The 23087-nt window shown below is 38.6% G+C and overlaps 2 protein-coding genes across 28 annotated transcripts in view; both read right to left on the bottom strand.

Moving 5' to 3' along the window:
* ttc38 (tetratricopeptide repeat domain 38) overlaps positions 1-5644 on the bottom strand; it is a 71353-nt gene extending 65709 nt beyond the window's left edge. For both annotated transcript variants that reach the window (XM_077567370.1, XM_077567369.1), the window contains exons 1-5: positions 5518-5644; positions 4822-4899; positions 4604-4685; positions 3490-3661; positions 2474-2647 (exon numbers count right to left, since the gene is read on the bottom strand). In XM_077567370.1, coding sequence (XP_077423496.1) covers positions 2474-2647; positions 3490-3661; positions 4604-4685; positions 4822-4899; positions 5518-5547 — 536 coding nt within the window. In that variant the 5' untranslated portion in view covers positions 5548-5644. The remainder of the gene's footprint in view (positions 1-2473; positions 2648-3489; positions 3662-4603; positions 4686-4821; positions 4900-5517) is intronic.
* Positions 5645-6703: 1059 nt separating this feature from the next.
* mical3a (microtubule associated monooxygenase, calponin and LIM domain containing 3a) overlaps positions 6704-23087 on the bottom strand; it is an 81284-nt gene continuing 64900 nt past the window's right edge. For 18 of the 26 annotated variants that reach the window (XM_077569337.1, XM_077569339.1, XM_077569364.1 and 15 more), the window contains 7 exons: positions 22741-22834; positions 21497-21547; positions 20464-20514; positions 14571-14669; positions 12444-12543; positions 9699-9772; positions 6704-8555 (listed from right to left, as the gene is read on the bottom strand). In XM_077569337.1, the coding sequence (XP_077425463.1) occupies positions 8371-8555; positions 9699-9772; positions 12444-12543; positions 14571-14669; positions 20464-20514; positions 21497-21547; positions 22741-22834 (654 nt within the window). In that variant the 3' untranslated portion in view covers positions 6704-8370. The remainder of the gene's footprint in view (positions 8556-9698; positions 9773-12443; positions 12544-14570; positions 14670-20463; positions 20515-21496; positions 21548-22740; positions 22835-23087) is intronic. The other 8 variants (XM_077569350.1, XM_077569359.1, XM_077569354.1 and 5 more) reach the window with 6 other exon arrangements.

Genomic DNA, 23087 nt, shown 5'->3' with positions numbered 1-23087 from the left:
AAGATCGGGTGGGCGTCAGTAGAGGCGGAGCTAGAGCGTCGAGCAGGAGATGAGAATGGAAGACAAAGGAAAAATGGCGGCCGGTCGCGAGGAGCTCACGCCCGAGACGTTTTTTTCAAAGACCAAAAGCATCGCTGAAAGAGCACATTGTTGACGACGATGATCATCATCGATGATGAAGATGAGGGTGGTGACTCCGTGGTTGAGAAGCATTGACGCGGCAGTAGAAGACGTTAGATGGAGCTAGATGGAGGAGGCAACGGGCAATGGCGAGCGTTTGCAAGCAGCTCTACACTTACAAGACGAAAGGCATCGACCAACGCTAAAATAGTACATTGATGACGATGATGATGAAGCTTGACGGCGAAATTGGAACCGCTGACGCGGCGGCTATGACGGTGTCGTAACGCGGAACACAACCGAGCACGCACAGGCGGACGTTCGATCGGACGACGGAGAGTGCCCCGAGTCCAATGCATATTCATCGGAGGAAGTGTGTACAGTCTGCTACTTGCTTTTTATTCCCCGGAAAAAAAGGCCGTCAAGAAAGTGTAACGTTTGCACGCAAAACGGACCAATGCGAAAGTGAAAGTAAACTGTTGTGCGAGTCCTGGCGTCTCCTTGCACGCAGGAGAGCGTTACAAAAGGAAAAACTGTATTTGAAACATCCACATAATTGTAAGTAGTACCACAGTTGCACACATTTGTAAATAGTTTGCGAAATTGTTTTGTCAAATTGTTACACTGTTGAATGGAAATAAACGTATTTTGCAATCAAAAAACATTTTTTCATTGTTGGTGAAAGCGTTTTACAGAAGTAAAGCACTATTTAGGTGTTTGTGGCATCATTCATGGACAAAAAGAAGTGTACAATTCACTAGAGTGCATGAAATAACATCGTTTCACAAAAAGCTAATTTTCTCCGCTTTTTGTTTCAAAACAGAGCATTTCGGTGAATTTCATTTGGTAGTATGTGTGTTTCCATAGTCCAAACACAACATTTTCTGTGGACCTTGAAAGATCACTCAAAATGCTTAAATCGGCTGGCAGTGGGGACAACCCGTTTCTGAAAACGTCTGGCAGTGAAAGAGTTATCATATCAGCTATCAGTGATGTGGAGCGTGAGGAAAGGAAATGGTTGAGAACAACAAGCGTGTAAGTAACAGTTTGACTATTACAAACTCAAAACAAGGAAAGAAGTATGTTGTTGTTTTTTTGGGGTGGAAAATTGTGACTATTCAAGGGATTGAGGCACATCTTCATTTTCGTGCTGGAGCAAATCTAGTTTAACATGTTTGCGAATTTTGCAGACGGCGTTGATGACAAATTACGTGTGATGGACGGTCAACGACCTTTACCATCTTTTGCTACTATATAATGTATGCCCTTCAAAATCAAAGTGTTTCTTGCGCTTAAATAGATAAAATGTGAAAATATGCCCACCACGTACATATTGATCTGATCAGCTGCTGTGAAAGCGCTATATACAGCAAATAAAGATGAGCTGAGTTGTACAGGGGCGTCAAACTCATTTTTGTTGAGAGCAACTTTCTAGTTACGGCCGTTCTGATGGTGAAACCAAATAAATGTTTAATCGTCTCATTAAAATGACTTCATCCACACAACAAATTGATGGATTGCAAGTTTTGAAATCAGAAGTCAAGAATAATACTTTGTTCAATTATTATATAAAATATTGCAAAATCTCAATGTCATTATTCATTGTACATGACAATTTGAATTTTTTTGTACAGATTTTAGTAAGGATCATGGAAGTTGACACACATGATTTGCTTTCGCGGGCTACATCAAATAATGCGGCGGGCATGTGTGTTAAAAAAATTCCAGCTGTGTCTTTTCAACTTCCGTAGATTCAAAATAAATACAAATCTTGCATGGGCATTGAGAAAAAAAAATCATGAACATGAAAGATCGTGATGATGAGGCTATGGATTGAATTCAAATCCAAAGGAGTTCCCCATTCCTAACCCAGATAGCAAGAGATGTTGAATCAATGTTAAGAAGGTTGATTTAATATTGATTAAACATTCTTTGCTATCTGCGAATAATTCTACCCGATGGGGTACACAATTATAGAGGGCCAAAAATGCAATAAATAAATAAATAAATAAAAGTGAAAATAAAACCAATGTATAAAAATATAATTTAATAACTAAAAATAGATAGATACATAAATGGAAATAAAAACAATTCCAAAATAATAAATAAATAAAAGTGAAAACAAAAATGATATATAAATCCATTTGAATAACATTATGATAGCAGAGCATTTTTAGTTATTGATTTACATTTAAATCTATTTATAATATTGTATTTATTTCCACATTTATTTTTATATTTATTTTTTAATCTTGTTTTTATTATAATTTTTTTTTAATTTCCATTAATATTTTTTTATTTTATTTTATTATATTTTTATGTCAAAGAATACATGCACTGTAATCTACCGTACCTGGACAAAGGGATGTGAGGCTTCCAGTGGGGCAGCACTCGAGCAACCGAATCCCTCATCTGGGTTTTGGCTCCCATGTAGAAATAGCTATCATGGGCAAACTTGAGGGCAAGTAAATCTGTGGGATGATCAACCAGGATATCTTCCCAAACATCAGCGGCTTTGGGGAAATTCCTACAAGAAACACGAGTCAGTGCAAGGACAGGCAACAGTGTCGTTCTTGGAAAAAGAGATCCACTCCAAGACAATAATGACTCAAGGATTCAAAGAAAAGACACATATATTTGGTTTACAACATGCTTTAGAATGTATAATACTAGAAACTATATTGTATAATACTAGTGGCCATAAAAATGTAGTAAAATACTATATTTTGGGGATTTCACACACAACGCAGTATAGCAAAAGATTGATACATTTAAAACTCTTTTACCGCCACTAGTCAGAACTTAGGTCTATACCCGTTAGGGAAAAGCTGATGATAGTTTAATATTGTTTTATCACTTTCGCACAGGCTAATGCTATATTTCATCTGCCAGGAGGAGCCATCGTTGAGTCGTTATCATTACAAATAGCAGACTTTTATTCAATTTTTTTAACAAGCCATTTCTCGCAGTCTTGACAGCTTTATTTAAAAGTGCAAAGTGCCATGAAGGAAGAAATGGAACATTTTGACACATCAAGGCAGCTTTGAGTAAAGAAACTAACAGAGAGCCATGAACTCAATGTTTAACTGCTCGTGCCTACCAGGAGAGAGGAAACTGATGAACGGCCATGTTCATTTAGTAAAGAGGGCATTATTTGGGGCACAGCACCATCGGGAGAAAGGTTTTGGGACACACCCGCATTATGGTCATCTATTGATTTAATTTGATGATTTTAGTTTATACAGGGACATCAAGTCCGATTCATAGCATAACTAATTTTACCACAATGCGTTTTTGCTACCTTCCAGTATTCCTAAATCTCCTGAGCTGCCAGCCTGATCCTCATTTCCTAACCCCTCTAAAACTCACCCATGTGAGAAGAACTCTAAGGCCTTAACGTGAAGTCTCTCTCTCGGGGTGAGGTTTTGACTGTTGGCCAGATCCAGGGTTTTCTTCACAGCGCTGGCCAGCCGTTGGTCCAGGCGGGGGGAGATCGCCGTTCCCACCAGCTCTAAGCCCGTGCTCACCACATGGCCCATCACTGCAGGGATATTCATTACATCAGTGGCCGCTTTTTTAGACTTTCTCACTGCACACTGAAGGCTCTAAGCCGCTTTATTGTTGAAAGTAGGTCTCTCTCTTGCTTCTGGTGTATTCTGTATTGTATTTGTTTGTTTTTGTTAGCTCTCATATGAACATGTTTTCTTGATATATTCAGTTACTAGATTGATAAATATTCAAGGTCCAAACAAAAAAAGAATCACACATTTTAATGAAGTAAAACTGCTGTGAAAAAGTAGAGAGACATTTTGACAAGACTGCAATGAGGTCACCCACTATTTTAATATTGATGTGGTTCTAACAAGCTTTTACAAGTCTGTATGCTCATTCAGCTTGTGCAAAATTAAACAATGACCCCAGGTTGCGAAACATGCGTCACGACAAGCATACGGCAAAATGCCGCAAGACCCAGATTTGACCGCAATGGGATCCTGTCCCTTTCCAAAGTCACGGGTTCATGTCCAGGCTTTCTAACCTTAAGGTCTCTTAAAGATTTCAACCTTTGCAAGTGGGAGTGGCAATAAGAAGTAGAAGCCTTGTTTTATTTGCCAAACTGCTTCTTGTGAAGTCAGTTTGCTGCCACCATCTTAATTTATCGCTTAAGCAAATCAAACCAAATAAGTAAATAAATAAAAGCTTTGAAAAACTTGTACAATCTGGTAACTCATAAGTCTAGGTACCACTGCATGTATTATTTAAGGTTGTTTCAAGGAAACAAACACAACTTTTGTTTCTTTTTTTTTTAAATGCAGTTGCTTCCCTGAATATTTCTTGCATTAAACTTTTGGTGATATGAAATTGACATTTATAAATATTACTTTTCTAGTGAGCCTTGTTCTCCCTTTTGAAATTGTTCCAGTAGCCTCGCAACTATTGGATGGAGATGTTTGTTTAAATATTTGAATAAAATGCATCTTGTTACCAAAATTCGGATCAGCTTCCTTGATGCGAGTCATGCATCCGCCAATTCCTCCAATACTGTCAATGTTGCGCCATGTCACATACTGAGGGGAAAACAAGATTGACACAATGAAAACAACTCAGCAAATTTCTCATTTCTCCTATCTAACTGAGAAAAGTGTGAAAATGAGTTCACTTCAATCATAGCAATGCGTTGTTATCTGTGTGTAAATGATCTACCTGAGTGAGAATAGCATCATAAAGTTTGCACGCCTCATTGCTGCTGGTGGACAACGGAAGCCCCTCAGCTCTCCAAGCCTGGGGGGAGAAAATTGTCTAGTCAGTTCATTTCCAGTCAATAAAATGGACCAAAGTGCATGTGCGCATATATGCATATATATATAATGTTGTCAACTGGTTTGTTTTGAAAAGGGAATATGAAAATGTGAAAATCAGATTCAACAAAAAAATCAGATTCAACAAAAACGTCACATCTAAAATCTCGATGATAAACAGAAATTGGTGCATTCATTTTTCCACCAGTTTTTATTTATTTATTTAAAAAATATATATATTTGTCTCAGGAAAATGGTACTTATTGAAACCAATACATTTTACAGTATATTACACGTTAGAAAGCATGCATTTACTATTGGGTTTGTGATTATTATTGTTTCATACATTAAAATATATACTTGATTTTAAATTCAATTCCTATTTTAAATTGGCCGACATGTTATATGTTAAAAACAATGCTATCCGATTTATTTGTGTGTCGCTATGGTCCTCCATATGTGGCCACTTGAGTAGGGTGCCAAATAAAACATTCGCCAAGCAGCATAGGCGCCACGTTTGGTCTGAATTCTATCATAACCCACGAAAAAACAAAGTTTCTTTCACAACTCGTTGTAAAATTACCTCTTTTACAACACTTACCTCACAGTCCCTGTAGCTCAAAGGATCCATTTTGAGGTTACTGTAATTAAAGTACTGTAGAACTACAGACTGCAACTTCGATCTCACTCCCGACTCTTTTTAGTCAAGTAAAAATGACAGGCGCCGGAAATCGTTCCGGAAGACCAACCTTTCAAACTAAGTGCACCATTTTTCATCACATTCCGCTGCGTAAAATAACCCCTACCCGGGACTAACATTAGGTAGGCGTACACCTCTTACATTGACGAGATCTATTTATTAAAAAAGAAAAGGAAAAAAGCCTTCCTTATAACAAAAACATACCTACTATTCTCAGAAAGCCTTTGTAGATGCTAGTATAGTATACGGAATTTACACTAACATTTAGAAACATGAACCATCATCTATCAATCCATCCGTACAATCTGAGATTCGGAATTTAGTACGTTTATTATTGTGGTTGTAGTTTTTAATGCATCCCAATACTTACAAACACGGACTAAGGCGCAAAAAACCTCAATGCTTTGTACCTCTAAATTACGGTAGTAAACCCGCTGTTTAAATTTATACTTCTAAGGCAGTAACAATAAATGTAAATGTATAGAAAAATGTGTTTTGACACACTTCGTGACATCGGGATCTCACAATTTTGTCCAATGGTGTTAAGATTAACCGAGGTGTGGCGAATGCAGTTATTTTATTAATTCCACAATATATCAAAAACTCCAATCGGGTTTATTGATTGAGAGATGAAATGCTCATCTTTGATTTTACATGCAACCTATTTTGTATATTTGAACAACCAGTTTGTCATTGATTCCACACGACAATAGTTGTTTTATGATGCATTATTTTCACATTTTCAAAAGGCAAATGTCCCAAACAGCCTGTTTTTAATGTCTCCCTCCTCCAATACAACTGAGTCAAATGATCAGCTCATCAGCCAGCATTGCAGAAGCCTGATAACAATCCTGATTATTTGATTCAGATGTATTGGAGGGAAACAAGCCAGATAGTTGACTAGACTTGGGGCACCCCTGGGATAGCGAGTGCATACACAGTAACACTACTGCCATAAACTTAACGACTGATCACTTAAACTGCCTGAAGGCATCAGAGGTCCAGGAAAATGGAGAAATGTCAATTTCTCTTGAGTGTATTCCTGTAATGTCCAAACTGCAAAGGTTAAGTGACCATTTCAAGAACGTTAGAAAGAAAACTGCATTGTTTTATTGCTGTTTGCAGCATACATCCAACACCCATAAGCAGCTACACAAAGCATTGACATAAATCGTGTCTCAACAGAACAGTTTAAAAATTAGCATTCTTATTCTTTACATATAATACAGTTTTCACACGTTAATAAATATCAGTACAATCATGTCACACTTATCACACTCACAATCTACACTCCAAAGAAATGTGTAACTTTGTTTAAACTTATAGCACATATATGTGTGCTTTATGTGCTGTAAAAGTTTTTTTTTTTTTTTTTAACATGTTCAATTTAAAGTCACCTGTCACTGGTGTTCCAATTTGATGCAAAATATTCACAGCATCAGCATTTGCATGACTCCAGAACCTCAAATTAAATATATTTAGAAACCTTTAAAAAAACTAAAAGTAAAAACTTTACATCCATTGAAGCACAAACCTAGCCAAAAAGTAGAGTAAAAACAAAAAAGGCCTCTGTATGTATGAACACTGTCACTTACTGGAGTGTTTGTGTGAATTACCTGACTCGTATATTACTGTAGGAGACACAAAATACAAGACATGATATGGACAAGTATTTGTAAACATGAGCAATCAGTTTTGACAAACAGTGAATTTCATATTAAGATGTGGGCCCTTCACCGTTGATCACGTTGAAACACTTTAGTGTTTTCCCTTGACATTTTATTAGGTACATATGAATAAATGTCAATTTTCATTTGAAGATGTGAAGCCTACCTTTGGCCTGTTACTTTCTGTCTAGGGCACTCCGGTGCGGTTGTGCTAGCTGCTAATCTCGTGTTGGTCGCCAATTTTCACAAAAAACGAAACATGTTGAAGTCACGATTTTCATCTGAAGATGTGAAGTCGACCTTTGGGGCTGTTACTTTCTGTCTAGAATGTACAGTAGGCTGTTGGGTGCGAGTGGCTCGTGCACAAGCACAACATGACATAATGCGCTCTCTCGGGTGTGAAAGCAAAGTAATAATGTTTGATAAAAGATCATGAATATAAGTAAAGGCCAATTTTGATGGACTCTTAGTGTGGACTCACAAAACACAATGCTAAAAAGGAGAAACTTTCTTTTTCTCTGTGGTTCATTAGGAAAATGAAGTGAAGAGGAAGGCAGCTTGAGAAACCTTCCTTTTTTTCTCTCCAAATCTTGTTAAAGACAGGAGGACGATCTTGATCTGCTGTAAAATGATACTGCATCTACACAACTTATTTACAAAACGCAATTTTTTACATTTCCTTTACATCGGCAGGACCCGACTGCAGTATTCCCTTTCGTTCAGTCCGGATCAAACAAGTCGTTAAACATGCTCCCAAAGGTGCCAGCACTTCAAGGCTGTAGTGATAAATTGCCAAGGTACAGTGCTGTCTTTCTACCCGCGTTGGCAGTCCAAACCTGAAAAGTGATGAACTGGAACTGCCTGTTGGCTGAGGGGCGTGTAAACGCTGCAGGGTGCTTCAACCGATCTCAGCAGCAGCCAAGTGTGTTTGTTGGGAATCTTCACACATTCATCGCTGCAGGTGTGACAGACAGAATTCTGAGGAACTGCCTTTTTCCATGTTGGCTGCAATATGCTGATCAAAGACGGCAGAGACCCTGGAGCTCATTTCAACCTTAGACCTGTTGGAGCAATTAGTTCCCTCTTGTTAAACCCAATTAAGGTTGAAGCCTTTGGAGAGCATGACAGCCTCCAGGTCCTTGTCTTCCTCCTTCTCTCGAAGTCTCTGCTCATCCAGGAGTGCCACCAGGGCATCCCGCTGCTCCACAACATCCAGCATCTCATTTAAGATCTGCTTTTCCAGGGCAAGCTCAGTCTCAGTCTTCAGGTGGTCTGAAAAAGACAAAACACACATTGGCCAACAGGAACAGCTGGACTTTTTTTTTCTTCTTTTTAATCTGCATTTACAAAGATAACAAGCAATGCATGGTTGTTGACGCCCCAACTATGCTACTTGGCAGGGCAATGCTTCTCAACACCCACACTTTTCCCAGTGAAAGGGTTCAACACCCACCCACCATAATAGCACAAAGACTTTTACACCATTTGCTCCTTGAATGCATACATGTCAACCCATAAGGTTTGTCCGTATTTCTTACGGATTTTTAAGTGTTGCAAAACCATACGGGCATATTTGGAAATGAATACGGATTTAACTGTTTTCATGAAAATAATAATATTAGTATATATTGCTTACCCTTTTTAAATTTATTTAGTATTTACTGTCGGCTACGTGCTACACGTTTGCATAAGCTCGATTTAAACAACAACCGGTCACAAAATCTCGTCTATCGCGCGAGACTTCTAACAGTTTCCTGACATGCGCAGTTAAGAAATTTGTGTTAGCGCGAAAATTGCGAGTCGTTCGCAGTGGTTGAGAAAATGGGGGACAGGCCGGCCAAAAAAACAAGATACACCGGACGTTTTCGTTCGGAATGGACGGATTTATTTAAGGTAATTGGTCCGTCAAAACTTGGAGAAGAGTATGCATCATGTTCGCTTTGTTCACGGGACATTAAGGTTGCGGCATCTGGCATTTACGATGTCAAAGAACATTTGAAATCAAAGTTGCACGAGAGAAATGTGAAGCAACAAAAAAGTCAACCGTCCCTGTGATATTTAGAAATCTGTTTTTTCTTTGTGCAATAAAATGTCATTTGGAACAAGATACTGTCAATGTCTTCATATAAGAAAGAAAGTAAGGTAAGATTAATGTTATTGCATGAAACAGCTTTAGTATTGATAAAACTGACATAAGGATTTTTATGGGAAAATAAGGATTTTATGGGTTTGTAATACAGGTGGGACCAAATTAGGGTTGACATGTATGTGAATGATGACATTTATTTTAAAGTTATTACAAGTAGTGGCACCCAAGTCCATCACTTTCAACCTTCCCCGTGTTATGGCAAAGGTACACACACACAATGAAATCAACATCTTTGCAACAGTTAAGGTAATCAGCCACAAACTCACCATCCACAGCCATTCGCTCCCTTAGTTCCTGCTGCAGTCGACTCTGACGGTCCTCGAGCTCCAATTCTCTGGCACTTAAAATAAAAAAAATGAAGAGAACAACTTTCATTAATAAATTCTGTAGCTTTGGACTGTCAGCCTTCCTACTTAAATAGCCAAATTAAAATATGGTACCTTTTCTTTCCTTTTAGATTGATACAATCAGGTGCAACGGGATAAAACAAATTTGGCCATATCTCCAGCCTCATATGGTTTTATGATATTCCTTCAATAAAATAAATGAAATCAAATGTGGTTATGAAATTCGATTTATATCTGAGGACTTTGCATCAAGAGGTTGGACGCAATAGCAGTTCAGTGCTTGCAAAAGGTCACTTTGACAGTGCTCAGGAAAAGATTAGCTAGAACAGGGGTGTCAAACATACGGCCCGCGGGCTGGATCTGGCCTGCAATGGGGTTTAATCCGGCCCGCGAGATGATTTTGTGAAAAAAAAATTAGTAGTCAGACCAATTAATCATCTTGCAATAATCAAAACATGTATTCATAATTTCACAAGCAATCCCAGATGAGCAATGCAACTTGTACATGGAATTGCCCTATTATTATTTTACACACCACCTAAAGTTACGGTTTGACTTTTTTCCCCTCACAAGGAAAAGTGATTTTACACTCAAATGTTACCATTTCAACAAAATCATCTGACAATACATTAACATATTTTGACGATTATAAGGCGCACTTTAACTCATTCACTCCCAGCCATTTTCACAGAAGCAATCCCCTTCGCTCCCGGCTGGTTTACTGGATTTTGACTGATTTTTCAAGGCCCACAGAATATTGTGTTCTATTGCTATAAAAAAAAAAAAAAAACTTGAAACATATCAAAAGAAAGAGTCTCCTCTTTCATCAGGAAAAAAATTACATTTCTATCGGTTTGAAATAGAACGTGTGTGTGTGTGTGTATATATATATATATATATATACATACACATACGTTCTATTTTGTTTTTGGGAGCAAATGAGTTAAAGTCTTAAATTTTCTCAAAAATCAAAGGTGCACCTAATAGTGAGGTGCGCATTGTGTGTGGACAGAGGTCCAAAATCTGACTGGCTGTTTGGGTGGATTTCCCGTCAACACATTTCTTATATACATGAAAGGCGGATCTGGCCGAGGATAGACATGATGAGAGCGCGAAAAAGTCAATTTGGGTGCGAGTTCTCCAGCAGCCCCTCCTCACCTCCTGCCCTCCCTCCCGCTCTGCCTCTCGTGACTTGTTGCGTTCAAACTTATGCCATGGCGCTAAAGCATGCATGTTCAGTGAGCATATGTCCTCCTTTTTTCTTCGCCTTGCGTGTGTGTTAAACACTGAAATAGCACCAAAATGACGGTACATTATAGTCTTGACATCCACGACAATCATGTTTCAGGCCGCCTATGGCCAAATCAAGTGGCTGTGACAACGTAAGAGGACGGGATAAGTAAACGTGGCTGCAGATTAGTGTTGCACGTGATACCTGTACCAGTACCGTACCTCGATGTTTTGGCGTCAAAAACGGCTCGGTATCATTTTTTCTTAGTATTGGTACTTAAAAAAATTAATATGAGACAGCTCGCCAACTCACGCATGGCCGCCTGTCTACCGATATGTGGAAAGCGTCTTAAGCGACACGCCTCTTTCAGCGTGTGTGCGAGAGGGCGCAGGAAGATGGCTACACGCACTAAAGCGCTTGCTGGCCGTCTACTCTTCGTTGAGAAGTATGACGCGCTAATTAAGGCTCCACGGGAGCGCGCAAGCAGAGTGGAAGCCACGCGACAGCATTGGGATTTTTTTTCAATTTTCAGTTATAGAAACGTTTTGTAACATGAGCAAATGTTTTTTTGCGGCAAAGCAGAAGAAAAAGCAGCAATCATTCCTGCAGTGGACTCAAGGCGCGTTCAAAGAACAGGCACAGTAGGAAATCACAGTCATTAATAGAAAAAGCTCAGACGACTGACAGAGCAACAGACACAGGTTGTGACGCATTTTTGACACTTCCCTTCAAAAATAAGTATAGTGTGAATTATTTTGTTCCCAGTTTGTAGTATTTGATTAAGCATTGGACTAATTGGGAGCGGAATGGAGAAGAGCAGAGGCATGCACGCACACTCAAGCAATGTTACATTGAGTCATTGGAGTGCCACTGTATTGCCAATATTTAAAACGGATGACATCAAATGCAAATACAGTACTTCAAGAATATGGCAAGCAATGTGAAAGCATATACAGTATAAGCATAAATATATACAGTATGTACATAAATTAACATGTATACATCCCAATAGTTTGGAATTAATAATAAATAAAAATAATTTAAAGATCTTTTGTCAAGTTTTAATTTTGCTGCTTTTGCTGATGTTTTAGAGTTTTGTCGAGGTACCGTTTCAGTACCGGTATTGAGGTATTTTATGCAGGTATAGTATCAAAGTCAAAATTTTGGTATCGTGACAACACTACTGCAGATGCTGTGGATGCCGAGCCATGAAAAAAAATGGCCATGGTATGGATGAGACAACTAGTAAGCTGTAGTAAAACAGAGTTTGAACGCCACAAAACATGACAGTATGTAAAGCCTATACGAAGAAGAAAATGGCTGAAATTCCATGTCACTTTATGTTTTGGGACATAATGTAAACCTAGCATTAAAAAAATCAGAACATGGACTTTATCAAGTCAGTGTTTTCAAGAGAAAAGTCTATCACTTACAATATCATGAGTTCAGATTCATAGCGAACGAGGGCATTCTTCTCCTGCACCAGCTTGAACCACTCTTGCATTAGTTTGGGATCGTCCTTCTTGCCCATGCCTGGAGAAAAGAGTTGGCAGAGTATAGCAGTGAGAGGCGAGACATCAGACAGGACACACAAAGACACGGAAGGATCGACACTGAATGCATTCACAGCCAAGGCGGGATATGTCCTTGTTGAGGGATGGTGAGGTGGAAGGATGGACTCAATGCCAATGTGATTGGTTGGTCCATACTTCCTGGAGTCACATAAAGATGAGGAGGTTTTGACTTCAGGGAGGCGTGCATACAAACAACTCTCAAACACGCATACATACACACTTTAAGTGGGGAGTAAAAAAAAAAAAAAAATCTGTTGTGAAGATCCATTTGTTTAACACAGATCACACTGTGTGTGGCGGTAGATGTTCTTTTGGGGTAACTATTATTTAGCCTCTTCAAGGTTCATTAGAGTACAAAGTAATGAGGCATGTGTGGGTGTGTTTGGGGGACGACAAAAAAATATAAATAAATAAAAAATAAATAAAACGACAGCAGCAAAAACACTGGACCAAAGCAAAGAAAAAAAAAAAAGATCAATAAAATGACTTAATCCTTTCCTGCCCAGCTAATGACCCGCCAGCAGAAATTAAATCATTCAAGTCCAATTAAAGCGTATGAGGAAACACAATTTCTGAACTTTAAATTGCCTTTCCTTCAGAATTTCTGTGAATGCCGGGGATATGCTTGGCCAAGCAAAAAATAAATAAAAAATACAGGAATTGAGAACTAACAATGTTTGATATTATAACATTTCAAAGCAGTTCTCAGATATCATACACCCATTTTGTGAGCACTGTGTATATAGACAGCAGAATTTACAATTTACTTAACTCATCTCAACTTTATTTATAAATACCTTATTTTAGGGTTAGGGTTAGGGTTATCATTGCTATTCTCACCTTGATCTCATCTTTCAGCCAAATATCTTCAAACTGTCAGGAATTTGGGTCGAACAGATTTAATGTCAATTTGCTTTCAGTTTGCTATTACATTTGGTTGTAACAGATAAATAATTTTTAAAATTGCCATATTGTTTTTTTTCAAATGAACAAATTCAAATAAAATGTATTTAATTATAGCCCAGTGGTCAGATTCTCAGTGCACTTTTAGGTCGAGCAAGAAAGAAGTCGGTTATGTGTTACGTATGTTTGCAGAGCTTCAGATTTTCTCCATAGCACGCTAAGAAATAACTGCTGCTTGACAACAGCTGGTGAATCCAAGCGGTTTATTTTCAACATTTTTCAATACTTAAGACGGAGTTCTTGGAATGGGAGCAGGGGCATGTTATAGATAGGGTACAAGGGATAACTCAAGACAAGGGGCTTTTTATTTATTTATTAATACCCCCTATTTATGATTTGTTTTTTCCTCAACATATTTCCTTCCACCATCTCCACCAGCCCTCAGCACAAGGTTCCAAACACAGGAGAGCCCTCATTGCAAGGGAACGCAAAAGTAAGGCATAAATCAATCAGGTCACACACAAAACCAAAGCTTGTGTCGTCACACACTTCACAGTTTGAAACCCAGGCAAAATCTCCATTGGCAGGTGTTAGCTACAAGAGCAAACCAGATGATTCATTCATTTTTAAAACTTGGGCTCCAATATTTATAACACATCTTCACACCATGCAAGGTTCACACTCCTGAATCTTTAACTTTGCCTGCAAGCTACAGTTGCAATTGGGGGGGTCGTCAATTTGCTTTATTGTGATTTTTTTGGGGGGATACGTAACACTTACTGCTGATCTTAAAATGGCAAAGTTCAGTCACTAGGATGAACTATTCAACTTGATGGATTTGCAAACAAAACATGCAGCTGGTTAAAAACAAAACAAAACAAAACATTGCAGCAAAGTAGTTTCTCCTTTAAATTGATATTGTGGGAAATCTACTGAACTGGAAGTAAAACAAAACAAAACAAAGGGGGATAAGGCCAAAAAGATGATGGAGGGTTCAAGGAAATAGCCCAGTTCTGGAGAACCCCTGTGGTTGTCATGGTAACCTGCCACACCCGACAAGCAGAGGCGGCGAGGTCACGTTACCTTCAGGGGAACAGCAGAGGCAGAAGGGGAGAGGTCTCCGACGGTGCATCCCCACAAAGGGCTCAACTTCCACAAGACAGGGGGAAAGGGAGCGAGGGACTAACACAGACAGGGACATGGATGCAGAATAGAGAAGGGATGGTGGAAATGATACAGAAGAAAAGCAGAGATGTTACAGCGAGAAACAGTAGAGGACACAGGGTGTGGGAGGGTGAGGGGACACGGTGGGATGAGAAAGAGAAAAACATGGAGGAGAAAATCAAAGGAGGGCAGGAACAGTGAGATAGGAAGAAGACAAATCACCTGGGAGAAGGTGGGAGTGATCATCTTTGTGGTATGAGGGATGAATAAAGTAGGAGTACAAATAAGAAAACCTGGAAGAAAAAGCTTTCCTGATAATGCACTGGCAGTGCTACTGCTTTCTATATGCTTCCATTAGACCATCCCGTTCTTCATTTGAGGATACCATGGAATAAAAAGCTTAATAGGTTAAATTTACAATTCGAATGTCTTGGCAGTGTAAAGAGAAATGGACTCATTTATCTTCAGCTTGGAATCAGACCCCTTCAAAATGTGCATACAAATCAGATACCTGATAATGTGTCTGTAACCCAAAGATCCGATATAAACAATCAATGCAAGCTTAATCACTGCAATAAACCGAACACTGATGATGATGATGATATACCTTGTCTGCACAAACAACACTTAAAAATAAACATGTCCATCTAAACAACAGTGAAAATAACGCGCATTAAATATGTTCTAAATATGGTACGGGTGTGTTCATCAATATATAAGCAATAAATAATAATTATTTATATATATATATATATATATATATATATATATATATATATTAGTGCTGCTCAAAAGTCTGTGAACCCTGCAGGCATGGTTAGATTTTTTTGTATAAAATACTAAAATAACCTTATTAAATGTTTAGTCATACCCCAATCTACAATGCTGACATTGAAAATAATGGACTTGAACAAAAAGAATGATAATATTGTCATTCATTCTTGAACAAAAGTTGTTGATTTAAGAAAAAAACAGATTTCATGAGTGCTAAAGTATGTGAACCTCTCACTTAATCTGATGACACTGAGTGGAGAAATGTAGAGGTTACCCCATTCAAATCCTTAGGGTGGAAAATTCAGCGCAGGGCAACTAAAGAGCATGTATGCATTATTGATGCTTGTATAAAGAAAATAAGATCAGGCATCTCAAAAGAAAATAACTTTGGTAAAAGTAGAACACTATTTCTATTCTTAACATATCTGACATTTGTGGTATTGTTAGTTTAGGCCTCATAATGATTAGATAGTTAGCTTGAGCTAAGCTGTAGTGTAGCTGTGACCAGTCCTGGCTCAGCATCTTCCTATCTCTATCTGTACTCTGGCACATATTCAGTAGGTACTAGTTGAAACCGGTTAAAACATCAGGTCACACATTGTCACATGGGCTTGGCCGAACTGTCCACCAAGACAAGGCAGGGTTGCATTTGCCTGCAGTGTGAATGTAGCCTTAGTAGAAACCATGTTGGACAGATTAGAACTTCCACAACCAGCAGAAAGGCCCCACAGCTGTGTACTCCATTTTATGGCATCCAGTAAATAGTTCAACTGAGAATCTGCAGTCTTCTGGTTGTTACTAGTACAGCGACCATTAAAAGAATAAAAAAGAATCACATAAGATAAAAAGAATCAACGAATGTTCCCATCAGAACTTTACAGTACCTAAGTGTAAATTGTCATACAGTACTTTTGTCATGGAATAAATCATGTAACTGCTCCAAAAGGAGACCGTATGCTACAGCGTTACTATTCTATTTGTTGAAATTTCGATTCTTGACTGCAACATAAATGTGAACATTGGTACTATTTCTTCAACTCAACTTTATAAAGCATTTTAAAACAACAATCGCTGCATACACAATGAGATGCTTTAGTGGAAGTTTATATCAGAGTTGCCAGAACTATAAAGTAGTGAGTACAGATGTGAAAATTTGCTTAAGTATTTTAACATAACAAGCACGCGATTATTCATGTACTACTGTTTACTTGCGTGTTGTCACTGCCATTTGTGGAGTAAACACAGTTATATTGGATAAGTGTCACTTTAAATGAACATGTAAATAGACAATCAAAACATTTGGAAATTGTCGTTAAATCAGAATTGGGCACGGGGCCGGCAGTGTATATCAACCCTTAAAGTCAATAATGCAGATTTACCCATGCTGTTTAAGCTTTTACTGATCATTAATTCCAACTGCTTCTTCTCCCAAGATGCCACAGGCTCCATTTATTGACACTACTAAAATGTATTTTAAACTCCCGTCTTAGTTTGATGCTTGTTTGGTGATTCTTGCAATGCAATTAAGATGTGTGTGTTCAATATGAATGCCGCAATTGGATTAGAGTGGTTGACAGAATCCTCCCAAAGCACAGGTTAATATAAAAGTACAAATGAAGTAACCAACACTGTACTCCTTCACTACTTGAAATGGATTTGCTTGACTTTTCCCAATGTGCAGTTTGACATTAGAGGGTTACGAAGAAGAGATTCTTTGAGAACATCTTAAGTCTGAGCTGAAGATGTTACTCATTAACATTAACATCACAATTGTCAATATGTACATTGCCTAATAAAGCAAATCTAATGTAATTATGATACTCATTCCTTAACAGGATACTGGATTCATCTTGTCCATATATCAGACTTATGTTAGGTACAAAAATTCTAAACAACTGGATGCAGCAAGATAAACATGAAACTCAAAAGTGCTGAATTATGAATTCAAAGTTATCAAGAGAAGCTGAGAGTACAGGCCAGAGTCAAGAAAAGAAAACAAAAGAAAAAAGCCCAATGAGAGAGATACACTATCAGGAATTCTCCAAATAACAAGGCAGACAGCACACATGGAAGAACACCTAGATTCCCTTTGCACATCCTCCATGTAAAAATAATACAGTTGGTAACTCACACTACAGCAGTCATAAAATCCACTTATAACCACAGCCACAACAACAGATCCAATACAACAGCTATTAAACAAACTTAATTTTTTCACAGTGCTTATATTACTCAGTTTAATTATTATTTTTTTTTTTAAACATGAATTTAATTAGTTACCAATAGAGGATTTGCATGTAGATTGTAGACAATTTACTACTACAAAACTACAATCACTGCAGCAAACATTCTAGACCAGTGGTCCCCAACCACCAGGCCGCGGCCCAGTACCGGGCCGTGGGCCTCTTTGGGCCGGGCCACGGCAGGCCGCACAGTTGAAAGAATAAAAATCTTACTATACTTTCGGTTAATTGATTAGCCGAGTGACTCAGACTCTTGACGCCTGTCAAGATGCTAATGATCTCAGTTGCGTAGCGCTGATGCTAATCGACAAGTTAGCAAAATGAGTAAAAAAAACAAACATATTTGGAAAGTTTCTTTGCAACGGAGAAAAGGCCCAGTGATGAGACAACACAGGAGCCTTTGACCAAAAAGGAAAAGAAAGGTGCATGGACTTACAGCTACAGATGATTCCCACGCATGATGGCCCGTTCTGCGGCAAGCGGCTCTTAATTTAGCGCTATGGTGAGTGAGTTACTCATGTTGGCGGCGCCAACATATCATGCCCTCCTTAAATCTATCTTTTAATGTGCCAACTTGGCGCATTTAAGGAGGGTGCTGCTAACATAGTTATATAAAAATGTGGCTTCACATTTATTGTTATATCTACAAAATAACCCAGTTTTTGTGTTGCTTGTATCATTCATAAACATTAGCATAGTGACCTCACCATATTTAAGCGTTGTTACCCTTGCTATGGCGTTTGTGCTGCTAGTACAGGTACCTAAAAATACATAGTGGATTTGCGTTTGTTTTTGTAGCCTTTTATTAATCAGCCGCTGAACATGCAAGTGCACCCAGCCCGTACAACCCCCCCGCCCCCCCAACCCAACGGATACCTGGTCCGCAAAAGCTGTAGACTTGTATAAACTGTTCCGTGGTGGTAAAAAGTTTGGGGACCACTGTTCTAGATGATCCATCTGAGAAGTTGAGGCAAAATTGAGCATTACCACCTTTGTAAAAAGCAAACCATTTATTTTTATTTTTTTACACAGCTTTTGTATAGGAACCCAGTGAATTGTGAAACTGTACGGAAGTTTGTAGAAAGTGAGTCTATGGAGGAAGTCATTCTGCTAAGTGAGTTTATCGTTATGTCCAAAACCCCAAGCAATTCCTGTCATGGGTGAGGAAAAACAAGCTACAAACATGAGCCAAGTCATGAGCCTCTGAAAAATGTGCTCATGCAGACAGACACATGCAGGGCCTTTCCAAATAAAAACGTCACAGTGTGGATTCAAGGACCGATAACTTACCTCATATTCAAAAGACTGCATTTAAAATGACAAGCCCAAAAGGGTAACTACAGACTAATCACACTTTAGTAAAGACTAGCTAGAGGTCAAGGGGTTGCTTTAATGTTAGCACACACTGCGTAGAAATGCTGGGGGAACAACAACTGAGCAGGTATGAGAGAAATTCAGGGAAGACTGATGGGACACAACTACAGCAGATAAGAGAAGCTTGGCTTATTAGGAATGGTAACAAGTTATTATTTACACTGGGGGACATAGTTAATGGGACAAACAACACATTTGCTTCTAATGGGAAGACATAAGCTACGTTCTGAATATTTCCCCATCCCTGCACACAATGGTATCATCGTTATGTGCTATTCACTGTTTATTTCTCATTCAGTATATTAGCAAGGTTACAAATTAGGTTACACTTGTCAGAACCAAAGTATATATAAAGTTTAGCTTGTTGGGAATGGTTTTACAGACTTGTTGTTTACATGAAGAAAGAATGTGCCTATTACAGAGAGCATGAAAATGAGGAGCGAAAACAAGACCCAGCCTTATTTTGAGATTCTCATTTGTTTCAGAACGGCTTTATACAGGTAATCCACTGACAGGATTTTGTGGCTTAGTGTGGTCTTTTCATCGATTTAAAATTAATATAATGACGGTCATACCTACAATAGCCGATTTTCCGATTCACATCTTAGTCGTTTTGCTGGTGCTTAAGTCTTACATTAATTAATGTGAGCATAAATTGAGTTTTTGTTTTGTTTGGTTGTTACTGTAACTCAACTACTGTTAACTTCTGCATCTTTCTTATTGTGGTTGTAGTTCAGAATTACACTGCATCTTATTTAGACACGAGACGGGTAAAATATTAGCAACAGCTCTGCGATTTATGCTGTATGATGTGCTGTACCACTGCAACCTAAACTACTATTAATGTAGACCAGGGGTTCTCAATAAGTCGACTGCAACAACGAACCAGTGGATTGTAAAGGTAGTATTGGTAGATCGCATGACATCGCATGACAAAGAAAAAATCTAAATCAAAATACGGGTTCAAGTAAGATGCCAAGCCATGTTGGCGGCCCAGAATTTTAGCTCACTGGTATTACTACTTTGTGCTCCGAAACCGGGCGGCGGGGGATTGATCCCTTAGCGGACCAACCCACAAGCAACCCCAGTCAATGTTGGCTGCTTGAAAAGTAAATCTTATGGCAAAAAGGCACTCCCCTGATGTAGACTACACATCATGCAAAAAACCATCCATCATTGATAGGTTTATAGAAAATCAGAGTCAATATTATTGGTCTGATCTACTACTGGTGTGGAGAAGGCCAGAGGATACGGACAAGTGGAATGGAGGAGGCTTTGTAATGACGCTAAGACCAATCAGCCAGCCAGCCAGCCAATGGAGGTAGATGGGTACAAAGCTCCAAGTAAAACAAAAGGTAGTGTGGGGAGAGATTCAGTTAGCCATTAGGTTAGTCTATAAGCGACAGATTGCAAATACATACCGCCCAGATGTAAGTCCAGGATTTCACTGTAATTAGAATCTCCCCAATAGTCTACAATGACAGGGATATATTAGACATATGAGTTATTTCACACTGCCCCACACTGGGCACACGAGCAATCCTCCTAAAATGAGAATGCATGCACACACATAGGTACACTTCAACCTGCAGGGACACTCAGAGATATCCTTCTGTACTCAACACGGTGCCCAGAACAAACAGCTTGTGAGCGTGAGCACATGACAGTTATCTAAATAATCAAACTGCTCAGTCAGAACTGACTCTGTCGGTTGTATTTGGAGTTTTAGGGCTAGTTTGTGTCATCCAATCAAACAAGATTATTTCACCCAGCCAAGTATGGATGATTCATTTTATAATGTAATGATTGAATACTGGATTATTTCTCACCAAAAGAGCATCTGGCTCTCAAATGGGATCTTTGAGTACAACATGTAAAAGGCTGCATAAGTACAGAAGTATTGGGACAGACCTCATGGATAGCAAGGTTTGGGTGAGACCTCCTTAGTTCCCTGCGACTCATTTTCAATTCATTTTGCCAAGATATTTTCCAACTCAGGAAGGCTTATTTCTCTTCCAGCATGACTGTGTTGTTGTAGTACACAAGCATGGTCCACATAGCCCAATGCATCTGTTTATATTCAACATTCACCACAAAATCTAGATTGCAGTAACACATTACATTATAATGCAAAGGATACAGCACTTGGCTGCACTAAACAAATTTTTGCAGTAAATATATGGCCTATAATTCTGTAAACCAATCTTGAATTTTATTTCTCAGATCAGAATCCTGGAAACCGTCCTTGCTGGGTGACCTTGAAGGAGACATGCACACACACACAACCACAAATCGTTGTCGGGACACACATTCGCCTGAGTGCATGCGGCTCTTGACATGTTACAGACAAATTACAATGTTCAAAGATGGAGAACTGTCGCAGTGTGTCACCACAGATGGAGCCTATTAACAGTGTCACATTCATATGAAGAGAAACTTTAGTGAATCTAATACCTGATCTTCTTTTGTGTTGTTTGGGTAATGTATATGTACCTTTGTACATTCCTTTAAGAAAGTAGAGTGGCAAACGTTACAGCAGAAAAACAAGTGGTTGTACGGAACGTAAATTCACTTGGCTACTTAAATAATAAAAATAAATATACCTTCTATTCAATGGCTATACAGTACTGTGCAAAACCTTTAGTCCACCATTAGATTTGCATATTAAGCAACCCTTTAATGCCACTCACTAACCCGCCAGGTAGAAACTGTTAATAAAACTAAACGAGCATCATCTTTGTGTTTGCTTGTCCTTGTATCCGTTACGCAACACGCTATTCATGGAGGTCAATGAACAGACAGGAGATGCCATTATGATTCTGGGAGGTGGACGGGTTGCGTCGATGCTAGGGGCTCACTCCTGTATTTGTACCTTTATTCAATTGTCGTCAATTTATTTTCTCCCTTGTCCCACACATGTACAAAGTTTTGTATAAACAGGTTTGGTTTTCACATATTCATGTTTAATTTATCTGTCCAGTTTTGCTGGTTCATAATGTCAAATTGAATGAAACAAAAAAGATTGTGCTCGTGGTGGCCCAAGACTTTTGCACAGTATCGTAAATGCATGCACCTGATTGTTATAAGCTTTTACTGCAATGGATAGCCATCACAATGAATCAGCTTGGAATATACATGACAACCCTATAATAGAGGACCGTCGTAACGCACTCCCATAACCTGTAAAACCTGTAAATAACACGGTCCTTTTAATGTTCAGGAAACTGCACTACATAATGAACAGTGGGGCTGATTCACAAATAAGTTGTTTATGCAATCTGTAATGGCCCCTTATCAAAGAATGTTTGTTTCTTAAGAGAAGCTACATTTAATTGCCCTTGCTGCATAGAAAATGAAATGCTTGAACAAGATCTAAATGATCTCACAGGAACAACTCTTTTGTTTTTCAAATCTAGTTTACATCACAGACTTCATCAATATACTATTTATTATTGCATTTGGTAGCGAGAGAAATAGCTGAGTTTCAAATGAACATTAAATTATGACGAGACATGCTCTCACCGGGGAGGGGAGCCGTCAAGCAGTTGCAATAAAAACAAACTATAACACTGCCGTGTTTGACGGTCACAAAATTCCTGGAACATACATTTGATATGGAAGCAGTAAGATTTCTGAGCTACTATGGCACATGTAGTTAAAGAAAGAAAGAAGGAAAGAGCAGTTGAATGAATGTGTACCTGCTTCTCCTCGCAATGCCTTTTCCACAGCTACGCCTCTCTCCTCTAGCTGCCTCTGCTTCTCCTCCACCTGTTCCAACTGCCTTTGGATAATCTATTTTAAAAAAACAACAACACTTTTTTCACCAAAAGCCAACAAAAGTGGGTCAACATACAATCAAATAAATCTTTAAAAGTTCATACAATATTAACAGTTCCCTCTTCTAATACAGTGTTTCCCCATTTACATATACGGTATTGTTGATAGAAACTAATTTCAAGTTACTTTGTATGGCATCACACAAAAATAAAACATTCTATTTTTGGGAATTTGTAAAAAGCTTATATTTCATCCTATGTGGTCAACA

Source organism: Vanacampus margaritifer, chromosome 6 (genome assembly GCF_051991255.1).
Source record: "Vanacampus margaritifer isolate UIUO_Vmar chromosome 6, RoL_Vmar_1.0, whole genome shotgun sequence".
NCBI lineage: Eukaryota > Metazoa > Chordata > Actinopteri > Syngnathiformes > Syngnathidae > Vanacampus > Vanacampus margaritifer.
The sequence above is the reverse complement of the archived record's forward strand: the minus strand, read 5'-3'. Positions and strand labels throughout refer to the sequence as shown.